Raw genomic sequence first — 22,557 nt, 5'->3', positions numbered from 1 at the left:
TCCAGAGCAGGGAAGGTTCTGGAAGTGTGTCTTGGGAATCAGTGTAAGACACCCAGAGGCCTTGCAGCTTCTGGGCAGGCTCTGAGCCACCCTCAACCTGTTCAGCCATGGTGAGTGCCTCCTACAGGGGAGGCTCCAGCAGGTCAGGGCGCAGGGCTTGTGAGGGACCCCAGGGCTAGGGAGAGGACACACCAACTGGCACCTGCCAGGAAAGCCTTTATTCTCATGAGTCACCCCTTGGTTTCTTCCAGTTAACCCTCCTCAGGGACATTGAGCTTCTCCTTCACCCCACAGGCCACCACAGCAAAAAAGAACTCTGGGAAGAAGGTGCGGATGTAGACGGCGACCTTGGGGATGGGGTTGGCCATGAACACCTCTTGCTTCTTCCGCCTCACGGTGCGCATCACCTCCTCCGCCACCTCCTCCGGGTGCACGCCATAGGCCAACTTCCTGAAAAAGACTGAAGGGCCCCAGGAGGAGCCGGGGTTTGTGGCCTGGTGGGGAAGCAAGCTGCCCGGAACCCTCTGCCTGCCCCAAACCCTCTGCCTGCCCCAAATCTGGGGGAAAGCAGGCCATTCTTGCTTCCAGGTCGACTCTGCTATCTGCTGGCCTCTACCCCTGGGGACATACTAGCTCCCCACCCCACTTGACTCTGTTTCTTCATCTGTGAAGTGGGCCTAGTTCCTCCTTGATACCTTGACTAGGGCACTTTGAGCAGGAGAAGGGAGGTGCACAGAAGAGGAAATAAGAAGGAGCTGGATGAATTAAGGCCTGCCCTTTGTCCTTGTGAGGCTGTGTTTGTCTAGGGCCTCCTGGGACCACTTGCTTTGACCTCCAGCTTGGTTCATACTGGTTCTTCAGTGTAGATGTCGAGTTTAGAATATTCTAGAATAATGATTATGTGCATTATAGGGCACTCACGGTGGACTGGTGAGATGGACGCTTTAGGCGCCTCAATAATCTCTATGAGGTAGGTATTATTATCCCTCATTCTGTAAAGGGGAAACTGAGGCACAGAGTCATTAAAGGACTTGCCAGTGTTTAACAGTCTGATCTGCAACACAGGCAAGCTTCCAGTGCAGGTGGTCTGGCTGGAAAGTCTTAGCTCCACTCTGTGCTGCCATTTTGGAAAGGGGAACAGGACAGGTTTTGTCTTTTTTTTGGTACCAGGAATTGAACTCAGGGGCACTTAACCACTGAGCCATATCTCCAGCTCCCCCCCCCCCTTTTGTATTTTATTTAGAGATAGGATCTCACTGAGTTGCTTAGTGCCCTGCTTTTGCTGAGGCTGGCTTTGATCTCATGATCCTTCTGCCTCAGCCTCCTGAGCCACTGGGATTACAAGCAGGTGCCACCACACCCGGCTAGCAGAACAATTCCTAAAGCCCAAATTCTGGTTATTACTCATGCAAAACAGGCAGGCTGAGGAACAGGTTGAGTGACTAGGGTCTGTCTGGCCATGGTCTGTTGGTTGCAGGTCAGGATTTTCTTTGCCTGGTTCCCTGTCCTAGAGGTTTGTGACATGAATCCTGCTGTTAGCTATTTGCCCAGGCTCTACCACCCCCAGACTCATGCTTTAGGAACACCCCCTTGGACCTATTGAAACCACAGCAAGACCTCCCCTCCCCAGTCCCTCCAGCTTCCAGACTCCCTCCAACATCTCACATTTCAAAATGGAGGATTCCCAGTTTCCTTGCTCTGGATAAACGTGGTATGACCGGATGAAAGTGGGGCTCACAGTACTGACCACAACGTCATATTCCTCCACTTCGGCTCTGAGACAGTCAAAGAAGCCTAGGGCCGCATGTTTGGAGGCCGAATCTGGAAGAAAAACAAGCCAGAAGTGGGGAAGGGCCCCAATCCTGTTTCCTGGTGGGTACACTGGAGGCCAGAGGGCCAACATAAACATTCCTGCAAACTCAGAGCTGGAAGTGGCCTTAAAGAGTCCAAGCTTTGCTTTATAGATGAGGACAAAGCTCTCTTGAAGAGGTAGAAAGAGGCGGGGCTGGGATTGAATCCAGTTTAGCTATCTGCCTGCTGTGTGCCGTTGGCCAATTTACCTGAGACTCGGTTTTCTTTCTTTAAAAATGATGATGAAATCTCTCTTGACAAGTTATTATGAAGATCAAATGAGCAAACATAAAATGCCCAGCATGGATATGACTTCCCATTCCTTCCCAGGACTGCTGATCCCCAAGGGACTTATCCAAAGTTTGGGCCAGCTGGTGACTGCGATAATCTCAGAGGTCAGATCTCCCTCTTACTTCCAGCACCACCTCCCCACACCTTTTTCTTGGAGAAACTGTCCATATCATCTATATCATCCATAGCCTCTAGCTCCAAATTCAGTTCAAACCATGAAGGCCATGGATTGGGTAAAGAATTATTCTAGAAATTCCAAATGGTGGATACTCCCCAAATGATGGGAAATTAGAGCTACCTCTTGAGTACGTGGGCCCCATCTGCAGGCAGAGGAAGGCAGTAGGTGGATGTATTATGGTCTCTCTCCCATGCTCAGATACCTACAACCAGATCCCTTACTCCTTCCTTTGTTCTCCAGCCTGAGGGTCCAGGCTGTTCTGGGAAAGCCATCCAACCCCCTCACTGTTCAGGGCTTGGGGTGCAGGGCTGGGGCTCCAGTTCCTTACCCATTGAATGAGGCTCACCAAGAAAGAGTTGCCTTAAGCATTGAACATGTGTGAGCTGTGACAAACAGAGCCTGGCTCGTGGAAACCCTTGGATAAGTGGTTCATTTTTGCATGACCACTTTTAAATTTCCAGAAGGTTCAAAATTAAAAAAAAAAAAACGTGAGCTTTGAGTACAGAGAAGCAGCCCAGGAGCCGAGGTGAGTGAGAGAGTGCAGTCTGTGCTACAAGTACTCTCACCCCTCAGCTCCTGCCAGCTGTTGCCAGGTTGTTCAGAAGCTGAAATCCTGACATTTATTGAAATGTTCCAACATTTGCATAACTAAATATTAAATAACAAAAAGAAATTGCCACTGTGCTGGCTGAACCAACCCAGATGGGCACCTGCCTGTGCTTGCACCTCTTCCCCCCAGGTTGCCCTCCCTGGTGTGTACAGTGAACCTGCACCCATCATTTAATGTGAGTCTCTGCACTTGTTTGAGACTCTCTGTCTCATTATTTTAAGACATTCAGCCCTCTGTATCCATGGGTTTCCCAGCTGTGGATCAAAAATATTCAGAAAAAAATTGCATCTGTACTGAATATGTACAGACTCTTTTTTTGGGCACTAGTCCATAAGCAATAAGCAATACCATCTAGTGACTATTTACATAGAACGAACTTACTCTTTGGTATTGTAAGTAATCTAGAGATGATTTAAAGTACATGAGGCTGTGTGTAGGTTGTATGCAACTTCTATATGATTTTTAAGGGACTTGAGCATCCATGGATTTTGGCATCTCTGGGGGCGGGGCTTTTGGAACTAATCCTCTTAGTAACTAATATTCTTAGTAACAAGGGATAACTGTGTATGGATTGAAGAGGGGCAGAGGAACTATTATGCCCAATTTGTGACTTATGAAGAATGAGAAGCCAAGAGATTGTGTGAGTGAATGGCACCAGATTGCACAGGTAAAGATGGGCCAGTATGGACTTAATAAATCCATTTCTTTTGTTCAAGATACCCAGTCGGTGGTATTTGGTTATAGCAGCCCTAGCAACTCATGCAGGGGACCTGCACAATTTTCTTTTCTTCTTTTCTCTCTCCCTTTGTGCATTAGATGCTCAATGAGCTCCTATTTTGCACATGGTACTGTGGGCCACTAAAGACAAAGAAATGGCATGTTCCCTGCCCTCCCAGAGCTTACCTTACCAGAGGTGGGAATGTCTCTGGAATTTTCCCAACAGATCTCATGAACATCTACTTGGAAATCTCTCTTTTCCTTGGACATCTTAACTTTAGGGCTGCCCCTCCCCTATAATTCTGCCATTTTTTCTTCCTCAGAATGTCTGTATCTCTAACCCATTTTGTAACCTTCTTTTCTGTCCTTTAGGGGTATCCTCATGGAGGAAAGGGCTTTGTGCTGGGACTTTGCATCCAAGTAGGAGCATGACCTTCATCTGTCTTTGTTGTGTTCAGCCAGCACATGTCCTGCCCATCTGTGAAGCTGAGCTTCAGGAGGAGAGAAACCCTATTTCTTATATCCCATCATCTCCCATAGGGATCTGCATGCTGTAGATACTTGAAAAAAAAAGGAAATGAATGGATAAAAGAAAACTTCATAGATACCGTCTCATCTCTGATGAGATATTCTTTGTTCCATGGAATCAGTCATATGCCTGGTCTTAGACATAACAGTGCTTGTCTCATCACATAAGAAGTACAACATGAGGCACGCCATTTTTGTCTTAGCAACTTACAAGCTGTGCGAAATGGGATCCCAAACTTCCCTTGGATGTTATTCACTAACACAATTTGACCTGTCCTCCGGGAGATCATGTTGGGAAGCAGGACTGGAAAACACAACGAGTCAGAATTAGAAATCGGAGTGGGGTCAGACAGTCTTTTTCCCCACCCCCTCTATCACACATGACACCACTACCTCAGTGGCAGTTAGACTCCAGCAGGACAGGGATGGAATGGACCCCCCACAATCATCGATCTAGTGTTTTCAAAGAGAGGGCCAGCTCAGCTGGTTTTTGGCTGGATGGTTTTAAATGACCAACCAATATGCATTAATTAAGTGACACTAACTTATTAATAATAGGAAAGACCTTTTCTTTTTTAATTCTTCTATTGTCTCAGAAAAAAAAAATCCCTTGTTGGTTCTAATATGTCTTTAGTGCCTGTTTTGCAAATGCTAACAAATCTTTTAGCAAAGAGAAAGACTGAACATCCTCCAGGCTGCATTGGAAGGACTTACTTCATGTAGTTTTCAGTGTGCCTTCTATTCATTAGAGTGAAGAGGGGTTTATGTGTGTGTTGGTATGATAAATATGTCTTCCTAATGTGGATTCGACTTTAAAATGAGGAAAAGTGGAGAAAGATATTAAGTAAATTAATGGTACAGGTGAATGGGGCTGGGGCCCCAAATGAAACATGGTGCTTGAAGACTCAACTTTTAGGATGGTCAATTGAATTTAGCCCCTTTGCGTTAGGGATGAGCAGAGGCTAGTGACCAGACTAGGTCCCTTAGCATGTGAGAGGCCCAACCAGGAGGAGAAACCAGTTCTTTCTGTTCCCACTGCAATTTTTATTCCTAATTTTCCTGCCATAGAGCAGTCCCCATAGAGGGTTGATGGAATGACACACCACTGTTGGTGTGTCCTCAGGGGCTGGGCTGGAGGAAATGGTTATCTCTGGGGTACTTTACCAGAAGCTCTGGAGAGTCCTCTTTCTGCCTCAACTGCTTCTTTTCCCTTCTCTTAGAATCCCGTTACAGGAGGCTCTCAGCCTGGGAGCTGGCTCTCAGGAAGGTGACTCTGAGGTCATGTCTTCTCCACCCCTGCACAGCACCTTGCTCCCTAAGTGGGGAGGCATTCTTTGGGTTTATCCTCTCCCCTGAGCTGCTGATTTGATAAACATTTCTTCCTTTCTTTCTTTGGGGTATTGTTGTTTGTTTTATTTGCAGTTATTTCATGATGTTAAAATTTCAGAAATGGTTGCTCTTAGATTGGGGGCCCGCCTGCCCGCCTGCCTGCCTGCCTTCCTTCCTTCCTTCCTTCCTTCCTTCCTTCCTTCCTTCCTTCCTTCATTCCTGGCTTCAACTTGTGCTTCTAGCTCATGGTGATCTCCATCCCTAACCTCCTGGGCTTCACACCTGCTTTGGAGCTCAGCCGTGAGCCTCCAGCTCACCCACACAGGAACCTCCGGCTCACCCTTTAAGGGAGGCATCATCTTTTTGCCTTTTCTGTTTCTATGACGGGGTTGAAAGAATACTGGGTGTCTCGTAATTGGGGGATGAACCCTTTCTCTAATTCATTTCTGAAGACAGAACCTTTGACCAAGTGTCCTGGTTAGAAGCAGCTCAACTAACAGGATGGTGTAGCAAAATACAGGCAAAAGATGAAGACAGGGGTGCAGAGGTGTTGAATCTTAGGGGAGCCATGGGTGTGAGTATAGGGAGAGGGGTAAGGGGCAGAACTCGGGTGAGCAGAAGGGTTTCATAAGAGGGAGGTTGGAATATACCAGAAAGACACTCCAGGAGCCCTTTTCTGACACCAACGTATACTAGAAACTAAATTTTAAAAATGTTGTTAAGTGTGTGAGTTTTCTGTTATGGGTTGGGGAATTCTGTCCAGAATCTCATGACTGTCTGGCTACCAAACAGAGCCCTCCCTCGCATCCTGTGGCCCCGAAACCCACAGGGAAACTCACGAGACCTTTGGTCAGGGTGATGGGCCCAAAGTAATTGGCATCCATGATCTTTTTGTCGAGCTCCAGAGAGATCTTATCAACAGGTCCCTTCACCTTCACACTGGCATTGTTGATGAGAATGTCCACGCAGCCATAGCAATCCAGGACTTCCTTTGCCACATCCTGGACACAGCTGATGTCTGCGAGATCCAACAGGACCAGCTTCGGGGTGAATGTCTGCTGAACCAATGAGAGATGTGTGGGATCAGGGACCCCAATCTAAGAGCAACCATTTTTGAAATGTAAACATCATGGAATAACTGCAAATAAAACAAACAACAATACCCCCAACAAAGAAAAAAGCCAAAAGAAGAAGAAGTTGAAATGACTCTGGGATGAACGAGAAGGATGAAGAATTCTTTCTGGGGACCAAGGCAACAACAACTCCAAATTTTTCAAAAAACTATTTTTTAAATTTATTTTTTAGTTTTAAGTGGACACAACATCTTTATTTTATTTTTTAGGTGGTGCTGAGGATCGGACCCAGTGCCCCATGCATGCTAGGGGAGAGCAGTCTACCACTGAGCCACCACCCCAGCCCCAACAACTCCAAATCTTAAAATGCAATAGGAGGTCTGAAGTTTTGGCCAAGGTTCCAAAACTGATAAATCCAAATACTCATATACTCAATTCTCATCTCTGACAGTGGTCCTTTTTGGAGCCCTAGCAGGGTTCCAAGGTGACATCATTACTTTTAACATTTCTTTTTTTAAAAATATTTTTTAGTTGCCAATGGATTTTTAACTTTATTTATATGTGGTGCTGAGGCTTGAACCCAGGGCCTCACCATGTTAGGCAAGCCCTCTACCACTGAGCCACAACCCCAACCCCCTACTTTTAACATTTCTGAACTCCTTTTTGGAAGTACTTTCCAAACTGGCTTACGAGATTTAGAAAATCCATCACAGTACTCTGGAGCTACATTTGGTTCGGACCTAAATCATATACTCAACATAGTATCTTGGGAGCACCCACTATGTGCCAGGTACTGTGTTTAGCTCTAGACACTTGCAGTCACTAAGACTCTATTAGCCCAGGGGTGAAGGGTAGATGGGAAAATTGGTGGCACTGTGTGGTTGATACAATCCTAGTGTAGGACATACACTAGTTCTGAGATACGGCTTTCAAGAGAAAAGACCACTGTGTGGTCACATTTGTGTGGGAAATCCCCTAGACTCTTCTCCAAGTTCTTTTTGGAGACATGCAATGTGCACTAGCATAGCTCTGAGAGGTCCTGCAATCAAGAAAGCAGAGGATCCTGGTTTAACTCAACATTGCCCACACAACTGACTGCAGAACCTTGTTATCTAGTAAAATCCCAAGAAACACTTTGGAGAATTCCATGTTGCCCTATTTGATCCATCTCCTCAAATACCAGATTTAGCTGGGGCTGGGGCTGTAGCTAACTGGTAGAGCACTTGCCTCACAGGTGTGAGACCCTGGGTTTGATCCTCAGCAACACATATAAATAAATAAGTAAATAAATAAGGATATTATACCCATCTACAACTTAAAAAAATAAAGAAATACCAGATTTAGCTCTAAATTACTTTTGGTTGTATGTATGTATGTATGTATGTATGTATGTATTTTACTTTTGGCTGTTGACAAGTGTCAAATCTAACCTCAAGGGTAGAGATTAAAAAACAACCCAAGAATCTCAAGGAGAGCCTCAAGTGCAAGATCTTAAACAATGCTCCCCAAATGCTGGGAAAATTGAAGCTGCACTGAGATAAATATTCACTTCCTGGGTGACATCTTGGGAGGGGACTTCATGTCCCTGATTTCTTTGAAGGGATGTCATTTGAGAATTTGTTATCCTTGTTTGTTTTTAAAACCAGCCCTGTCTATAATCAGCGCAGACCTGGGACATTCCTTGTATTCTAGATTCTTTTGGGGTGTAACTTACACAGACTCCAGATGAGAGTCAGGCTAAATTTTTGGCATGGTGAGTAATCAAAGCAAGTCACCCCTTATGTCTATGTCAAGATCAGGGGGACCATTGCCTCCCATTTGCCCAAAGCAATCACCAATTTATTCCACTTGGCCCAAGATTCCTACCTCAATAATCACTGGAATTCTAGGAACAGTTGGGTCACCTAGAAGTGACCTGAGCCAATTGCTGAAGGCCTTACCTTTCTGGGGTCAGCCACACTGGTCAAAGCATCATATAGATTTTCTAGTCTCTCCCAGTTCTTTCCACACAGCACCAGTCTCGCCCCACCTGTATGGAACACCCGGGCACACTCTATGGAGAAAAAAGAAGTAGGATAGTTATAATGAATTCAAGCAGTCAAAGAATTCAAAAGGGATGGGGATGTAGCTCTGTTGGCAGAGTGCTTGCCTCAAATGCACAAGGCTCTGGGTTCGATCCCTAGCATCACCAAAAAAAAAAAAAAAAAAAAAAATTCAAAAGTCTTAGCACCACGAAGTCATTTCATTCAGATCTTTCTCTAGGCTAAAATTTCTTTTCTTTTCCTTCTCCTTATTTTATTTATTTATTTATTTTCTTGGGGGTGCATGTATTGGAGATTGAATCCTTATCCCTGCACATGCTAAGCACATGGTCTACCACTGAGCTACACCCCACAGATTTTTGTTTTTAGGCCTTTTGAACCTCAGCTTAGTTGCTTACTGTGAAGAGAAACTTACAGTAGGTGAGTTTGCTGGATAATTCTAATGACTGAAAATTCTTTCATTGAACACTAATATGGCCCTGTCCACCTAGCCTTTATTTAGGATCACACTCCTACAGAGAAACTGAAAGATACTTAAAATCTTGAGAATAGCCACTATGCTTGTCCATATCCAATGCCCCCCATTCTCTACATTTTCTCTGTGGAGAGATACCTCAGCCAGGGCTCTTTTTGTAAAAACATGAATCTTTTTTCTGTCTAATTAATTTTATTCTGGACTAATTCCCGATTGACCCAACATAGCACTCTTTCAACTGGGCAACAATTGTAGACACACAGTATTCTTATGTATCAGAATCCTGATACTTAAAAATAACAGTGGTTCACTTTATTTTGACAATTGGATCGTTCTAGGAACTGTTGAAAAAGATTTGCATATATTTGCTCATTTAATTCTCATCAAAACCTTAGGAGGTGGTATCTCAGGTTGGATTCCCCAGAGGTAGATGTGGAGACAGGGAATCATGTGGCCAGTATTGAGGCAATACTATAAAACCTATCTGGGAGTGAGGACATGAGCAGATGCCAGCCAACACTGTGGTCTGCGGCAAAGTCTGGCCTTGGCTTGATCCAAGGAAGTTTCCAGAGTCTAAACCTATCCAGTACAGTCCTAGCTGAGGAAAGAGGACCAGCTTTTGCACACTTGGTGTCAGCCAGTCGCTGACTGTGGTAGTCTCCTCTGAGGCTGCAGAACTCCTGGGCAAGGTAAGGTTCACTGGCAGAGGATGAGTCTCTGGGAAAGAAAGCATCTGTGAGCCATTAACAGCCAACACCTGGGGACAGGACGCACAGCACCTGAAGAATGAATGAACTGGCCAAGCACAGAGATTGGTGGGAGGCACCAGCAGCACCTCCTCCAGGATGGTATCTAGTATTGTCCCCAGGCTGCCTAAGCACACTGAAGGACGCCTGGCACACTGGATGGAGCCAGATAACTGGGTGCAGTGGCTCAAAGTGATTTTGTAATTGTGTGATTTTTTTTTCTCCTACAAGGGCAGCAGGTTGATGCAGATAGAGAGGAGGACACCAGATGGACCAGATACTTGGCTGAGGTTCTATATGTGGGCTTTGTAGGCAGAGGAAGTGGGGTATTGAAGGGAGAGCAGTTGAGGGGCTGGACCATGTTGTCTGAAGGTCTGAGAACAGGTGCATTAGGGTTGGGCTATGGCTCAGTGGTAGGGTGCTGGCCTAGCATGTGGAGCTCCCAGGGTTCCATCCACAGCACTGAAAAACAAAACAAAACAAACAAAAAAACAGGTACAATGGAGAGAGCTGGAAGGAGGGGAGCTGTGGTCAGTCTGCTAAGTGAGTTTCATTCATCGAGAAGTGACTGCAGCTAGGTGTAGTGGTACATGCCTGTGATCCCAGCAGCTTAAGAGGCTGAGGCAAGAGGATTGAGAGTTCAAAGCCAGCCTCAGCAACAGTAAGGTGCTAAGCAACTCAGTGAGACTCTGTCTCTAAATAAAATATAAAATAGGGCTGGGGAGCTGGCTCAGTGGTCAAGCGCCCCTGTGTTCAATCCCTGGTACCAAAAATAAATAAATAATATGTGACTGCATTAATCATGTCATGTTGAATCATTAGCACTGCAGAAAATGTATGGCTTCTCCCAATGTGGAGGTTTTATCAAAAAACGGGATGTCCATGATGATTGTGGATGGCAAAATTCAATAAAGATCAGTTCTTCTCCATGTTAATTTGATGCAGGAAATCAGGATCTTAACATGTCTTGAGAAATGACAAAAAGACTCTGAATTTTATTTGAAATGCTTTGCACATTTGAATCCGAAAAATAAATATGAAGAAAGCAAAGAATATTTTGAAAACATAGTTATTAAAATACAAAAGCCCAGAAATGAAAGCAGAGTGTTAGTAATGCAATGCAAGCATACATAAAAATACTAATGAAATTAGAGCCAGGCATTGATGAGAATTTAATATATATTTGATAGAGTTAGTGTTTTGAATTAGTGGGAAAAGAACATATTATTTAAAAAGTGGTATTTGGATATCTGTTTGGAGGGAAAACTAAACACATTATACCAAAATATTCTTAAAAGTTAAACTAAAAATAGAATCATAAAAGAACTAGAAGAAAGTAGAGATGGATATATATTCTTGAGTTGGGGAAGGGTTCTTTGAGCATGCACCGAAGAAACAAATCACAACAGAAATGATTTGTAGATTTTTTTTTTTTTGGTACTGAGGTTTGAACCCAGGGTTCTTAATGAGCCACATCTCCAGTCTTTTTTTGAATTTTATTTAGAAACAGGGTCTTGTTGAGTTGCTTAGGGCCTTGCTAAATTGCTGAGACTGCCTTTGAACTTGGGATCCTCCTGCCTCTCAAGCCACTGGGATTACAGGCATGTACCACTGCACCTAGCTTGATTTATAGATTTTTACCCTTAAAATCCTTACATCAAAAAAGCATAAAAATAAATACACAAAGATAAAGATATTACAAATATTTTTAGAAAGCATAAAAAAGAATAAATTAAATAAAAGCATTAATAACCTATATATAAGTAAATAACTAATTAACATACAAAGAACTCCTACAAATCAATAAGAAAAAAGATAAAGACTAATAAAGAAATGGATCAAGGAGATAAGGTAGCAATTCATTTAAAAAGGACCAAGAGTTAATGTATAGAAGGTAAGAGTTTATACCAACAATAAAGACATGCACATTTAAACACAGCACACATTTTGATTGAACAGATAACCAAGAACAAAATTGATAATAGTTTTGGCAAGATAAAAGGGGCTTTCCTCCCACTTTCAGTTTAGTGAAATATACATTGTTATAATCCTTAGGCAGAAAAACTTGACAGTATCTTTAAAAGCACTAATTCTAAGCATTTGTTCTAAGGACATAATTAAGAATATCTACATGGGCATAGTTATAAGATTGTTTATCTCAGGATCACTTATAATTGTAAAGAGTTGGAGGTAATTGCAAATGTCCAATATAAAAGGAGATTGGTAAGGTAAATTATAGTATGTGTAGACAGAGTATTTTGAAACCCTGAAAACTGATTTTGCTGAAATGCATCTACTGACATACAAGAAGTTCACAATAAACTAAGTTCCAAAAAAAAAAAAAAAAAAAAGGAGGAAAAGATTTAACATCAATGTGTCAAATATAATGCTATAACTTGACCAATGTCTTTGTGTGTATTTGTATTACAGGATAAATCATACATATCTATATGTAACAGGATATTAAATTGGAAGTTTAACTAAAGCACTAAGATGAAATAGATGCAAAATTCTAAAGTTAGGTGGTAGTCCAAGATGCAGATTTTCAAAGAAAATAACTGAAACCCTATTTTAGGAAATTCCATTCCCTTCAGCCAAAAACTGGATCATGAAAATGGATCAAAGAAGAGGTTTGAGAGAGAGGAGTAGCTTGGGAGGGGGATCTCTCTGGAGAGTGAGTTTCTGCCCATGGACTAGGGTTGGAGATACATTTCTTTCCTGTCACCTCTATCCTAGAGAGAAGGTACTAGAGGGACCCTATGAACAACCTACTAGGAGTTCCCTGCAACTAGAAGCCTGACTAATATTTGAGTCAGACCTGAGAAATGTAATGGGTGAGAGCCAGGGGCAGAGGCAAAGAAAACTAGGGCTGCTCCTTGGGGAATGGTCTGAAGCACCGAAGAGCTCAGAGCCACAGTGGACCAGAGGTAGGCCATGCTTTGGTTGACAGCTCTTTTGAAGTCGGCCCAAGAAGACCTCTTAGAAGGGAAGTAGAACTCCAAAAGGAAGCCTCTCCATGGAGTTGACAAACCACAAACCAGGGGCCGAAGGGAGAATGTGGAGAAAAAGTACATATGCTCCACTTCACAGAAGTGCAGAAGAATTGCTTCTTTGCAGCACTTGAGGCTGGAACCCAGGGCCTTGCACATAGTAGGCAAGCACTGTACCTCTGAGCTACAATTCCAGCCAGACTTAAGTTATAAGCACATGCAAGGTCCATGCAGCTTGGAAATATCTTACAACATGTCAGTTGAGATAAGAGTGTCTTGTGCTCTTCTCTCTCTCCTTCCTGCCCATCTGCCCCTAGGAGGGTCAGAAACAGCAGGAAGCTAGCCTAGTATTGAGAAACTGATGTAATTCCATTTTTGAAAACAACTTCTACCTCAGAGCAAAGCCTGTCCAAAGGGAGGGGGCTTGACCCTTGTCATTGGAAAAAACCCACAGAGCACTCCTAGGCACATACCCACCCTGCTGAGTTGTTTGTCTGTAAATAATGGAGAGAACTGCTCCAGGTGTCCCTGACTCAGTTAGGCTAGGTGAGGACCCATAGCAACACCCTAGCAACCACCAATCAGCATGAGACAGGGGAAATACCTGGAATGCCAGATGACACCCCCCAGTAGTCTTGGTGGTTGATAACATGTTAGGAAACCGTGTAGGTTAGCACATACACCCCTCATGGATTAAACCAATCAGTTTAAATGAATCCTCCTCTTGTACTAACCAATCACCCCTACCCAACTTGTTCCTGCCAATGAATGTGCTAATCAATGTTAGGAGTTGTTATTTGATTTTCCTGCGGTGTGAAATGATTTGCTGTGTGATGTTGTGACACCTAGAGTATCCCCCAAAACCTATAAAATCTCACTGAACAAAGGACCCGGGCTCACTCCTAGGGACCCTGAGTCGGAAACGGTTTTGAGTCCAGGCTCGAGCTTGCAATAAAGACTCTTGTGTGATTGCATCAGATTCAGCTCCTGGAGGTCTACTGGGGTCCCACGAATCTGGCATTACAGTACTTGCTCTAGCTGTGGGGGCGGGGAGCAGGATGGGGAAAGAAAGTTCAACTTTAAGGAAAATGGACATGTTGATTATACATTGGACTAGGCATCCCAAATTTTGAATCAGTGCAATGCTTTGGGGCCTATGGTGACCAAAGGATTTTACATAATCTATAGTAACCAGAAAGCCATGGGATGTCTGATGTTTCTTTCTTTCTTCTTTCCTCTTAAACCGCAGAGGAAGGAGTTCCCCCTTTGAATAAATTTGAAAGAGGCTGACACAATTTGTTTGCCTCTTTTTTTTTTTTTTTTTGTCAAGTATCACAATGTTTATTGATAGATACAAGTATATAAAATCAGGGCATGAACATGACTTGATAAATTAAGTAGACTTAATTTCAACCCTTGATGAGTCTCATTCATTCACAAATGATCATATTCAGGAGCATCATAAGCGAGGAAGGGGGAGGAAATAGAAGACACTTTCCCCAGTGGGGTTCTAGGTGTTGTTTGTTTGTTTTTTTAAACTTAATCATTTTTTTAAAAAAAATTTTTTATGGCCTAGATGACAACAGAATTCATGAAGACATTTCATTTGGAGGGACATTCGGAGTTTTAGCTGTAATGCTGAGGGGCTATCTATATGTGTTAGCTTTTTGTTGCTGTGACCAAAATACCTGGAAAAAAAAAAAGCAACTTAGAAGAGGAGAGATTTATTTTGACTCACAGACCACAGTCGACAGACTCCTTTATGGGAACAGCAAGGGAGAGGGGTGCAGCAGAGAAATGCCACTCACTTAGGGCAGAGGGGTAGTGGGGAGGGGCCAGGAATAGATACAGTCCCCAAGGCCAAGCTCCCAGGGACCTACTTCCTGGCTCCACCTGCCTACAGTTACCACCCAGTAATTCATTCAGATTATTCATCCATCACATGGATTCATCAGCCTATGAGGCTACAACGCTCACCATCTGATCATTGCATAAATCCTCTACAATTTCCACTTCGGAGCCTTGCTTCAGTGGGGAGGAGGCTGCCAACATTTGGCGGACGGTCCATTTTCAGAATAGAGTGTTTAGCCTTAATTGGGATGTAAGATCCAAATTGTAGCCATTTTCACCACCATCCTTCCCTTTGCCTGCCCCAACTTAAAAAAAAAAAAAATGAGCCAATCGCGTGCGTGCATGGTGACCCCGCTCCTCCTATCAGGACAAAGGCAGCCCTGAGTGAGGGACAAGAGCAGGCAGACTGGCAGCCCGGGGGCCCTTGCTGGCCAGGTTCTGTAGCTCACCCCCTGGCAGAAGTAAAGTTTGCCTGGCCCACCGGCTCAGAGCAGGTGTTTGACTTCTTGTGGCACCTCGGTCTTTCTAATGGGACATTCTAGATTCAAACCATTAGCATTATAGCAGCCATGCTGGGTGTCAAGCAGCCACCCCGGTCACATTTTACAAATCGGGACATGAGGTTCCTTGAGTTGATCTGAATTTCCTGGAGTCCCACAGCTTGTAAGTGGTGAGGTCAGGATGTAAAGCCAAGGAATCTGAAGTCGGACGTCCAAGTTGGAGGTCACTTGTTCTCCACTCTAGGATGCCTCTTGGCCAGTCCCACCACGCTGGGAAGGGATACACTGTCTCCCACCCATTTTCTCCCTCCCTCTTAAGCTGGGTACTGGGGGAGGGGAGGACCTGTGGCCAGGAGCCAGACTAAACCTGCAGCCCTGGCCTCCTTAGGAGAGGCACCTGATGTTGTACGACCTCTCTGCTGCCACCTTGCTTTCCCAGGTGGGTCCTAGAGGCTGTAGCCCACTGTAAGCCCACAGGCACCAGTGTCCCAGATAAATCATTTCTGCTGAGGCCAGGCTCCTGCTGTACCGGGTGTTATTTTTACTCTTTATCAGCTGGGCTCAGCATTTATCTGTGTAACGCACCAGGACACTGGCCAATTCACACAAAGAAATCTCAGATGCCATTGACTATAAGATGCTTCCTGGCTTCAGAGGACATAGAATGAGAAAAGACAGCTTTCTACAGATTGTAAGATGCCCTGAAAGATACCTGATCTCAGCTTTTTTTTTTTTCTTTTTTGGTACTGGGGATTGAACCGAGGGGTGCTGTATTATTGAGCTCCATCCTCAGCCCTTTTTATTTTTATTTTTTTTATTTTAAGACAGGCTCTCAAGTTCTCACTAAGTTCTCCAGGCTGGCCTTGAACTTTCCATCCTCCTGCCTCAGCCTCCCCAGGTGCTGGGATGACCAGCATGTTATCACTGCACCTAGTGTGATTTCAGCAATGTTTAAAGAGGGAAAATTGTGCATTTTAAAAGTGATAAAAAGCATGAGCAGGGGAGATATTTGGTTGGTACATTTCAAGTGGTTGAAGTATTTTGATTGTCACTCTTGCCACAGACATGCCAGGTGTAGGATGGAATGATGTCTGACTTGTCTGAATTGTGGGGAGTTGGGATGAGGGTTGGATGTCCTAACTTTGATCTGTTGGTTTGACTTTCTTAGTGTACCACCGGTGCTTCCTGGGGGTTCTCCCGGGTTCCATGGATCCAGAGTGTGCTGTGGGCTGCACAGAACCCACTTCATCCTCTCCCTGTCTCTCGCTTCCTCCTTTCCTCGGGCTTGAGAAATGGAGCAGTTGAAACCTGGAATCAGTGGCACGCCGAGGCCAGGCATTTGTTTAAGGTCACACACGCCCAGCTTCTCGAGTTACTTCTAAATACTTGGACCTTATTTCTTTCTGCTTTGCATTTCTTTCCAGGGTGGGTCAATGAGATGCAGTAAGAAAGAATACTGACAGCAGTCAGGACAGAGTAGGTCACATTCCACCCCTCCCATGCCATTTTGCTCCTGAGATGTATTTCCTAGGGTCCTAACCAAATGAGATTTTAAAAAACAATTAAAACAAATGCACAGCTCTCAGCAATAGGGAGACTAGGAAGCTTTGTCTAGGGGACCGACTCAAGAGACACACAGTCAGGGCTCAGCCCAAGGAGTAAGCTAAAGATGGTGTGGGGAAACAAAGGATCCCAGGGTCTAAGAGGGCAGTTCCTCAGGGGCCAACAGCAAGGGGCAATTGGCAGGAGGGCACCAGGGTGGAGGGGTGCGTTGGCAGGCGGGCCAGATTCTAGACAGACATCTTCTATTTGGAGAACAATATTTCCCAAAGTCTTTGACTTTGAACTGGCTCCAATTTTTCAGGGTAAAGCTGTCACCTGATGTCTCATCTGATAGGCAAATATGTGCTCCATTGGAGTTTGTGTCCTGCTTCCTTCTGAGTTTTCATTCTAATGAGGCAGGATATCCTCTTTGAGAATTGCTTCATGAATGGGCCATCTACAGGCCCAAGTCTATGTGCCTTATGCTCTGTTCTATCCTGACGTTGTTGACCCAAGTGGATCACTCACTGAAATCTAATCCATTCTCAAAGCATGCAGATGGACTGCCATTGGGGTACCCACAAGGACAAGCAGAAGGCACTGAAGGAATTCTCAGAGAGGCGGTTACAAGTGTTCTCATGATAGTGGCACCATGGGAGGAAGTGCCCAACCCCCCAGTAGAGACTCTCTGGAAGGAATTATTTCTCAGGACACAGGGGACCAACAGTCACTTGTTGAGTGACTGATAAATGCTTGGCTCTGTGGGTTCCATGCTTGATTAACAAAAACAATAGCAGAAATCACCCCTAACTGATATAATAGATGGGGTCAGAATCTTGCAAAACCAAAGGACATTCAGAACCTCTCAGGGCACGGATGCCACCAGCAGAAGAGCCCCTGGGACTATCTAATTCAGGACTTCCAAATGTAAATGCCTTCATGACTGGGTAGTGAGGTGGTTGAAAGAATCAGGCCAAGAATGATACAACAAGGAGTGGTGGGGAGTGTGGCACAGGGAAATGGGTCTGCTCTGCCTAAATTTGTACATCAGCATCATTATTATAAATAATGAGAGGCTCCCGTGATAGCCTCAGGTGCTCTTCTAAGTGCTACCCATGTGTGAATTCATTGATTCCTCACAAAGACAGTATGGGGTAGAGATGAGAAATTGAAGGCAGAGAAGTGAAATTGCAATGGTAAAACCAGACCTGGTTGTGAAATGAAATTATAAAAAATGTTATGGTAAGAAATCAACGCCTGGGGAAGGCGTTGGTTCCTTTCTCCAGGAAGTGGAGGCTTCTGGGTCCAAGGCCAGAGATTTCTCAAAGGCCTTCCTTGTAAGAGGAACCAGTTCTTCCCCTTATCACACTTAACTTCTGAAAACATGCTTCCCCGCTAGAAACCCCGTGCACAATTGTCCATCGGGTAGACTAGAAAGTCTATGACACTAGAGAGCCTAGAAAGATTGTGAGAAAACTGTGGATCGGGGCTCGGAATTTGGAGTTTTGTTTTCCTCTGGGCCCACCCACACAAAATAAAGTTTGGAGTTCTCCTCTCCAAGTGCTGCCTGCTGCATCTCAGCCAGTCTGTTTCCTGCAACAAAATGTCCAAGTGCTGGAACCAAGCATTAAACCCAGTACCCTTGTCTGGGTTCAAAATCCAGATGCAACCCCCGCTAAGGGCTTTGCATTTCAAAAGTTCTGGAAACTCCTTGAAAGCTATATCAATAGCATCCACAGATGGGTTTTAGCCCTGTGCAATCATAACCTGATGAGTTCCAATCCGCTCATTTATCAGGCAAGGAAATTGTGACCTCTCAGGGAGCAAAAAAACTTGCTGGTTCCGTGAAAGATGCAAAGAGAGAACACAGAATTGACCCCTCCCCTCCTGGCAGGCTAGAGATGAGCACACCACGGAGTGAAGCCCACTTACCTTTGCCCAGTCCTGAGATGGCATCCGTGATCACCACCACTTTGTTCTGCACCGCTGACTTTGACCACAGCCTGGACACCTCCTGATATATGAAGAGGAGGCCGCTGATTCCCAGGAGCAGCAGGGGCAACATCAGCATGGCCATGACCCCCATCTTGCTCTGGGGGGAGAGAGGGTCAGAGAAGGATTGGCTTTGCAGAGAAACTGATTGTGATGCCCAGGTCTGCAGGGGACAGTCACTCCAATCCCAGAGCCTCTTCTCCTGGAAACTCAGCTCTGTGCAAGCTCCCGGGAAGTGACCACCCGGTGAGCATGCTCAACCCCAAATGTCCAAGAAATAAGGAATTACTCACGGTGTCTCTGAAAGCAAGCTGGATCCAGGGCGCCTGCCCTCCCCAAAGGTTAATGACAAATTTAATTAAAATGGGTCTGCATGTTGGGAAGGAAATCCATGGGTGAAGGCCACTTGCTTGGGCCCTAATGGTTATTTATAGCTCTCATTTGCACTAAAGGGCTTTTCAGGGTAAATATAGTGTCTATTCTGATATTCAGGGACACATGCTGGCCGGCTCTGATTTCAGAGTGCTTGCCAAGACTGTTAGAGCTCTCCTGGGTTGGAGAGGTTTCCTCTGCAACTTGGGGGCTGAGCTTTAGGGATCTAGACCTGGGACTCTCTGCCCAAACAGCCTCAGCCACACTTCCCGTATCAGGGAGCTTCCAGTAGTTCAGACTGAGGTGGTAGCAGGGCTATTTGTTATTCCCTTTCTGATTGGGAATGAAAACCACAGGGAAAAAAAAATATTAAATAGAACAAAGCCTGGTGCAGATGGAACCATTTGGAGGTGTGACACAAAATACCAGAAAGAACACTGTCTGGGGAGTATTTCGTAGCTCTCGGAGCCTTGGTTTTCTCATTTGCAAAATGGGAATAATAGTCTTTTCTTGCAGGAATGTTGGGAAGACAAGATACTGCAAATTGTGCATCTGGAATAGACTCCCCCAAAGGAGATGACTCTTGTTATCTGTTATCATTAAAAATACTAAGAATTTATCTCCCATGTTAAATATTTCAATTGCAGAAGGGGACTCAGTACAGTGAGCAATGGAGAAACGAGTTCTCACTTCAAGCTCTCAAGCCATGAAAACCCAGAAGACAGTTGCAACAATGTTCTAATTGTGTGGTTGAAGGCTATGAGGTTGACCAGGAAGTGCAGGAGTGGGGATGAGGGAAATGGCATTTTCCCCCTTAGGAATAACCAGGAAAATAAAGAAAAATCCCCACCGTCCAAAATGCATGTATTAGTTTTGCCTTTCTTTCTGTATTTTCTTTTTTTAAAACTTCATTTAAATAGATTTGCAAAGTTGTTAATCTTATGCTTAGCTCTACATTTGTGAGATACATCCATATTGTTGTGTGAAGTTGGAGATTATTCATTGTGTAAATATATCTCACATTTTTTATTTATTCTTCTGAGAGCAGGCATATGCAGAGGCCCTGGGGCAGCGTGTGCTTGGTATTCTCCAGGAGCAACAAAGAAGCCAGTGTGATGCAGCGGAGTGGCAAGGGTCGAGGTGAGTAATAGATGAGGTTAGAGAGGTAGTTGAGAAGCTTTACATCATGTAGGATATGGCTAGACCTTTGGCTTTTAGTCTAAAGGAGGTAGTAATCCCTGTAGGGTTCAGAGGATATAAGAGACATGATTAGACTTTCATTTATTAGAAACAGATTGTAAGGGGACAAAGATGGAAGAAGAGAGACCAGTTGAGAACTTGCAAAAGTAACCAGGCAAGCAGGGATGGTGGCTTTGAGGTGATGGTGGCCAAGGTGGTGAAACCTGCGTTAATTCAGACATATTTTGAAGGTAAAGCAGATAGAATTTGCTGATGGATTGGAGAGAGGGGAGTAAATTAAGAGAGAAATTGAGGGTTACCAAGACTTTGACTTGAGCAACTAATATGATCAGAGTCCCCCTCTTTTTTTTGAGATGGAGGAGGCTGCAGGAGGCAAAGATGTTGGTGGTGAATGGGTGAATTAGGGGTTCAGTTTGATGTATGTTAATTTTGAAGTCCCTGAAAAATCCCAGTGGAGGTGTCCATCCGAGACTTGATTCTACTGGTCCAGAGGAGGTCTGGGGAAAAGGTCTAGGCTAGTGATACACGTTGGAGAGCTAACACGTGTAGGTGGCATTTACAACCATGCACTCTGATGATGTCTTTTAGAGGGTGAGTATAGACAGGGACATGTTTGAGGGCCAAGCTCCTGGGAGCTCCACCGGTTAGAGTTTGGAGACTTGAAGAGGAATTAGGAAAAGAAGACTGCAGAGGAGTGGCCATATGGGGGTGGGATGACTGTGGAGAGGAATGTTATAGGAGCAGGTCACACAGCCTTTTAAGGGAGATGTGTTAAATTAAGTAAGGAGGAAGTCATCGGCCCCAGGTTGTCTCCATATCTGGCATTTCTAAGAAACCAACAGAAAATTAACTCCAGACTTTTTTTTTTTTTTTTTTTTTTTGTAACAGAGAGCTGGGTTCCAGCCAATCATACACAGCCAAACGTCAGCCAATTGCAGCAGCCCACGGATCAGACCACGCCCACAGAAGGCACCTGGATCAGACCACGCCCACATAAGGCACCCGGGAGGTGGTTGCCTGCAACCAGGGAAGGGATTTCTCGATTTGACTTCCAGGTTCACCTGTAAAAGCCTGCTGCTCACTCGGCTGGCCCAGCGCTCTGAATTCTGAGCCCTCCTAATTCATGAATTATTCTTTGCTTGAATAAACCTGTTCAGGTTAACTTGTTGAGGTTTTTTATTGGTGTTCCATGCTGCTGATGGGTTGAAAGAAGATACAGTCTGAGAAGTGGTGAGTGGACTCACGGACAGGAGCCTCCAGAGTGAAGGTTACTTTGTGTTTGCACCTCTCCTGAAGATCTACCATCAGTGGTTCTATAATGAGCCAGCCCTGCAAGGTGGTTTGTGATCCACCCACACTCCCTAGACTTTAGGCTTTGAAAGTAGTCTTCCACTGACCTTGATTTTGGATGATAGATTCTGCAAGTCTGAAAGACGGTTGGAGCCACCAGCCTACGAGTTCTTCAGACAACACTGACCTTGATTTTGGATGATAGATTCTGCAAGTCTGAAAGACGGTTGGAGCCACCAGCCTACGAGTTCTTCAGACAACAGTTGATGTTTTAGTTAGCTTTTTCATCACTGGGACCAAAACACCCAGTAAGAATAACTTAAGAGGAGGAAAAGTTCATGTTGAGCTCACAGTTTCAGAGGTCTCAGTCCATAGACTCTGATTCCATTGCTGTGGTCCTAAGATGGGGGCAGGGTCCAGTGGAAAGCAGCTCATCTCCTAGTGGGTCAGGAAGAGAGAGGGAGGGAGAGGATGGGGCCTACAGGGAAGATGCACCCTTTCAGGGCACGCCCCTAATGATCCTAGGCCACGCCCCTAATGATCCTAGGCCACGCCCCTAATAATCCTAGGCCACACCTACCTGCCTACAGTTGCCAGCCCTTTAGTCCATTCAAAATAAGATGGACTGATTGGGTTACAGCTCTCCTAATCCCATCGGCGCACCTCTGAATATTCCTGTAGAAATGCAGGAACTTTGGGGGAACCCCTCACATCCAAATTGTGACAGTTGAATAATATTGAGCACCTTTCATTTTGCTTCCTGACCCTGGTGATGGGGAAGAAGAACTGGAGAGTGGTTTCCCTGGAGTGGGATTATATTTGGATTTGGACAAAGCTGCCAAAAGAATTTTACTTGCTGTGAGGGTTTGCTTCTCTTTCAACTTCCTTGCCGCAGAGGTCAACAAGGAATATCCCAAACAGAAGCACACATTTAAGTCTACTAAGAGATTTTTACAGCACCTATCTGTCTGCTTTATTGC

General features: G+C 44.7%; 1 protein-coding gene and 1 long non-coding RNA gene across 3 annotated transcripts; one reads left to right on the top strand and one right to left on the bottom strand.

Annotated features, from left to right (window-relative positions):
* Window positions 1-199: 199 nt before the first annotated feature.
* On the bottom strand, window positions 200-19,167 carry DHRS7C (dehydrogenase/reductase 7C). Of its 2 annotated transcripts, none has more exons than XM_081272426.1 (7): window positions 19,009-19,167; window positions 18,656-18,815; window positions 8,518-8,630; window positions 6,349-6,562; window positions 4,387-4,479; window positions 1,666-1,821; window positions 200-460 (listed from the first exon to the last, which is right to left on the bottom strand). In XM_081272426.1, the coding sequence occupies exons 2-7, from the start codon at window positions 18,807-18,809 to the stop codon at window positions 252-254; spliced, it is 939 nt and encodes a 312-aa protein (XP_081128552.1). In that variant the 5' UTR covers window positions 18,810-18,815; window positions 19,009-19,167; the 3' UTR covers window positions 200-251. The 2 variants fall into 2 exon arrangements, with proteins under 2 accessions (XP_081128552.1, XP_081128553.1); XM_081272427.1 differs by having other exon boundaries at window positions 6,349-6,559; window positions 19,009-19,166.
* Window positions 18,826-21,436, top strand: LOC308636730. Its single transcript, XR_014019469.1, has 3 exons — window positions 18,826-18,961; window positions 20,136-20,227; window positions 21,176-21,436. It is a non-coding gene; the product is annotated as an uncharacterized lncRNA (long non-coding RNA).
* The last annotated feature ends 1,121 nt before the right edge of the window (window positions 21,437-22,557 follow it).

Source organism: Spermophilus citellus (assembly GCF_964194105.1).
Source record: "Spermophilus citellus genome assembly, chromosome: 17".
NCBI lineage: Eukaryota > Metazoa > Chordata > Mammalia > Rodentia > Sciuridae > Spermophilus > Spermophilus citellus.
The sequence above is the reverse complement of the archived record's forward strand: the minus strand, read 5'-3'. Positions and strand labels throughout refer to the sequence as shown.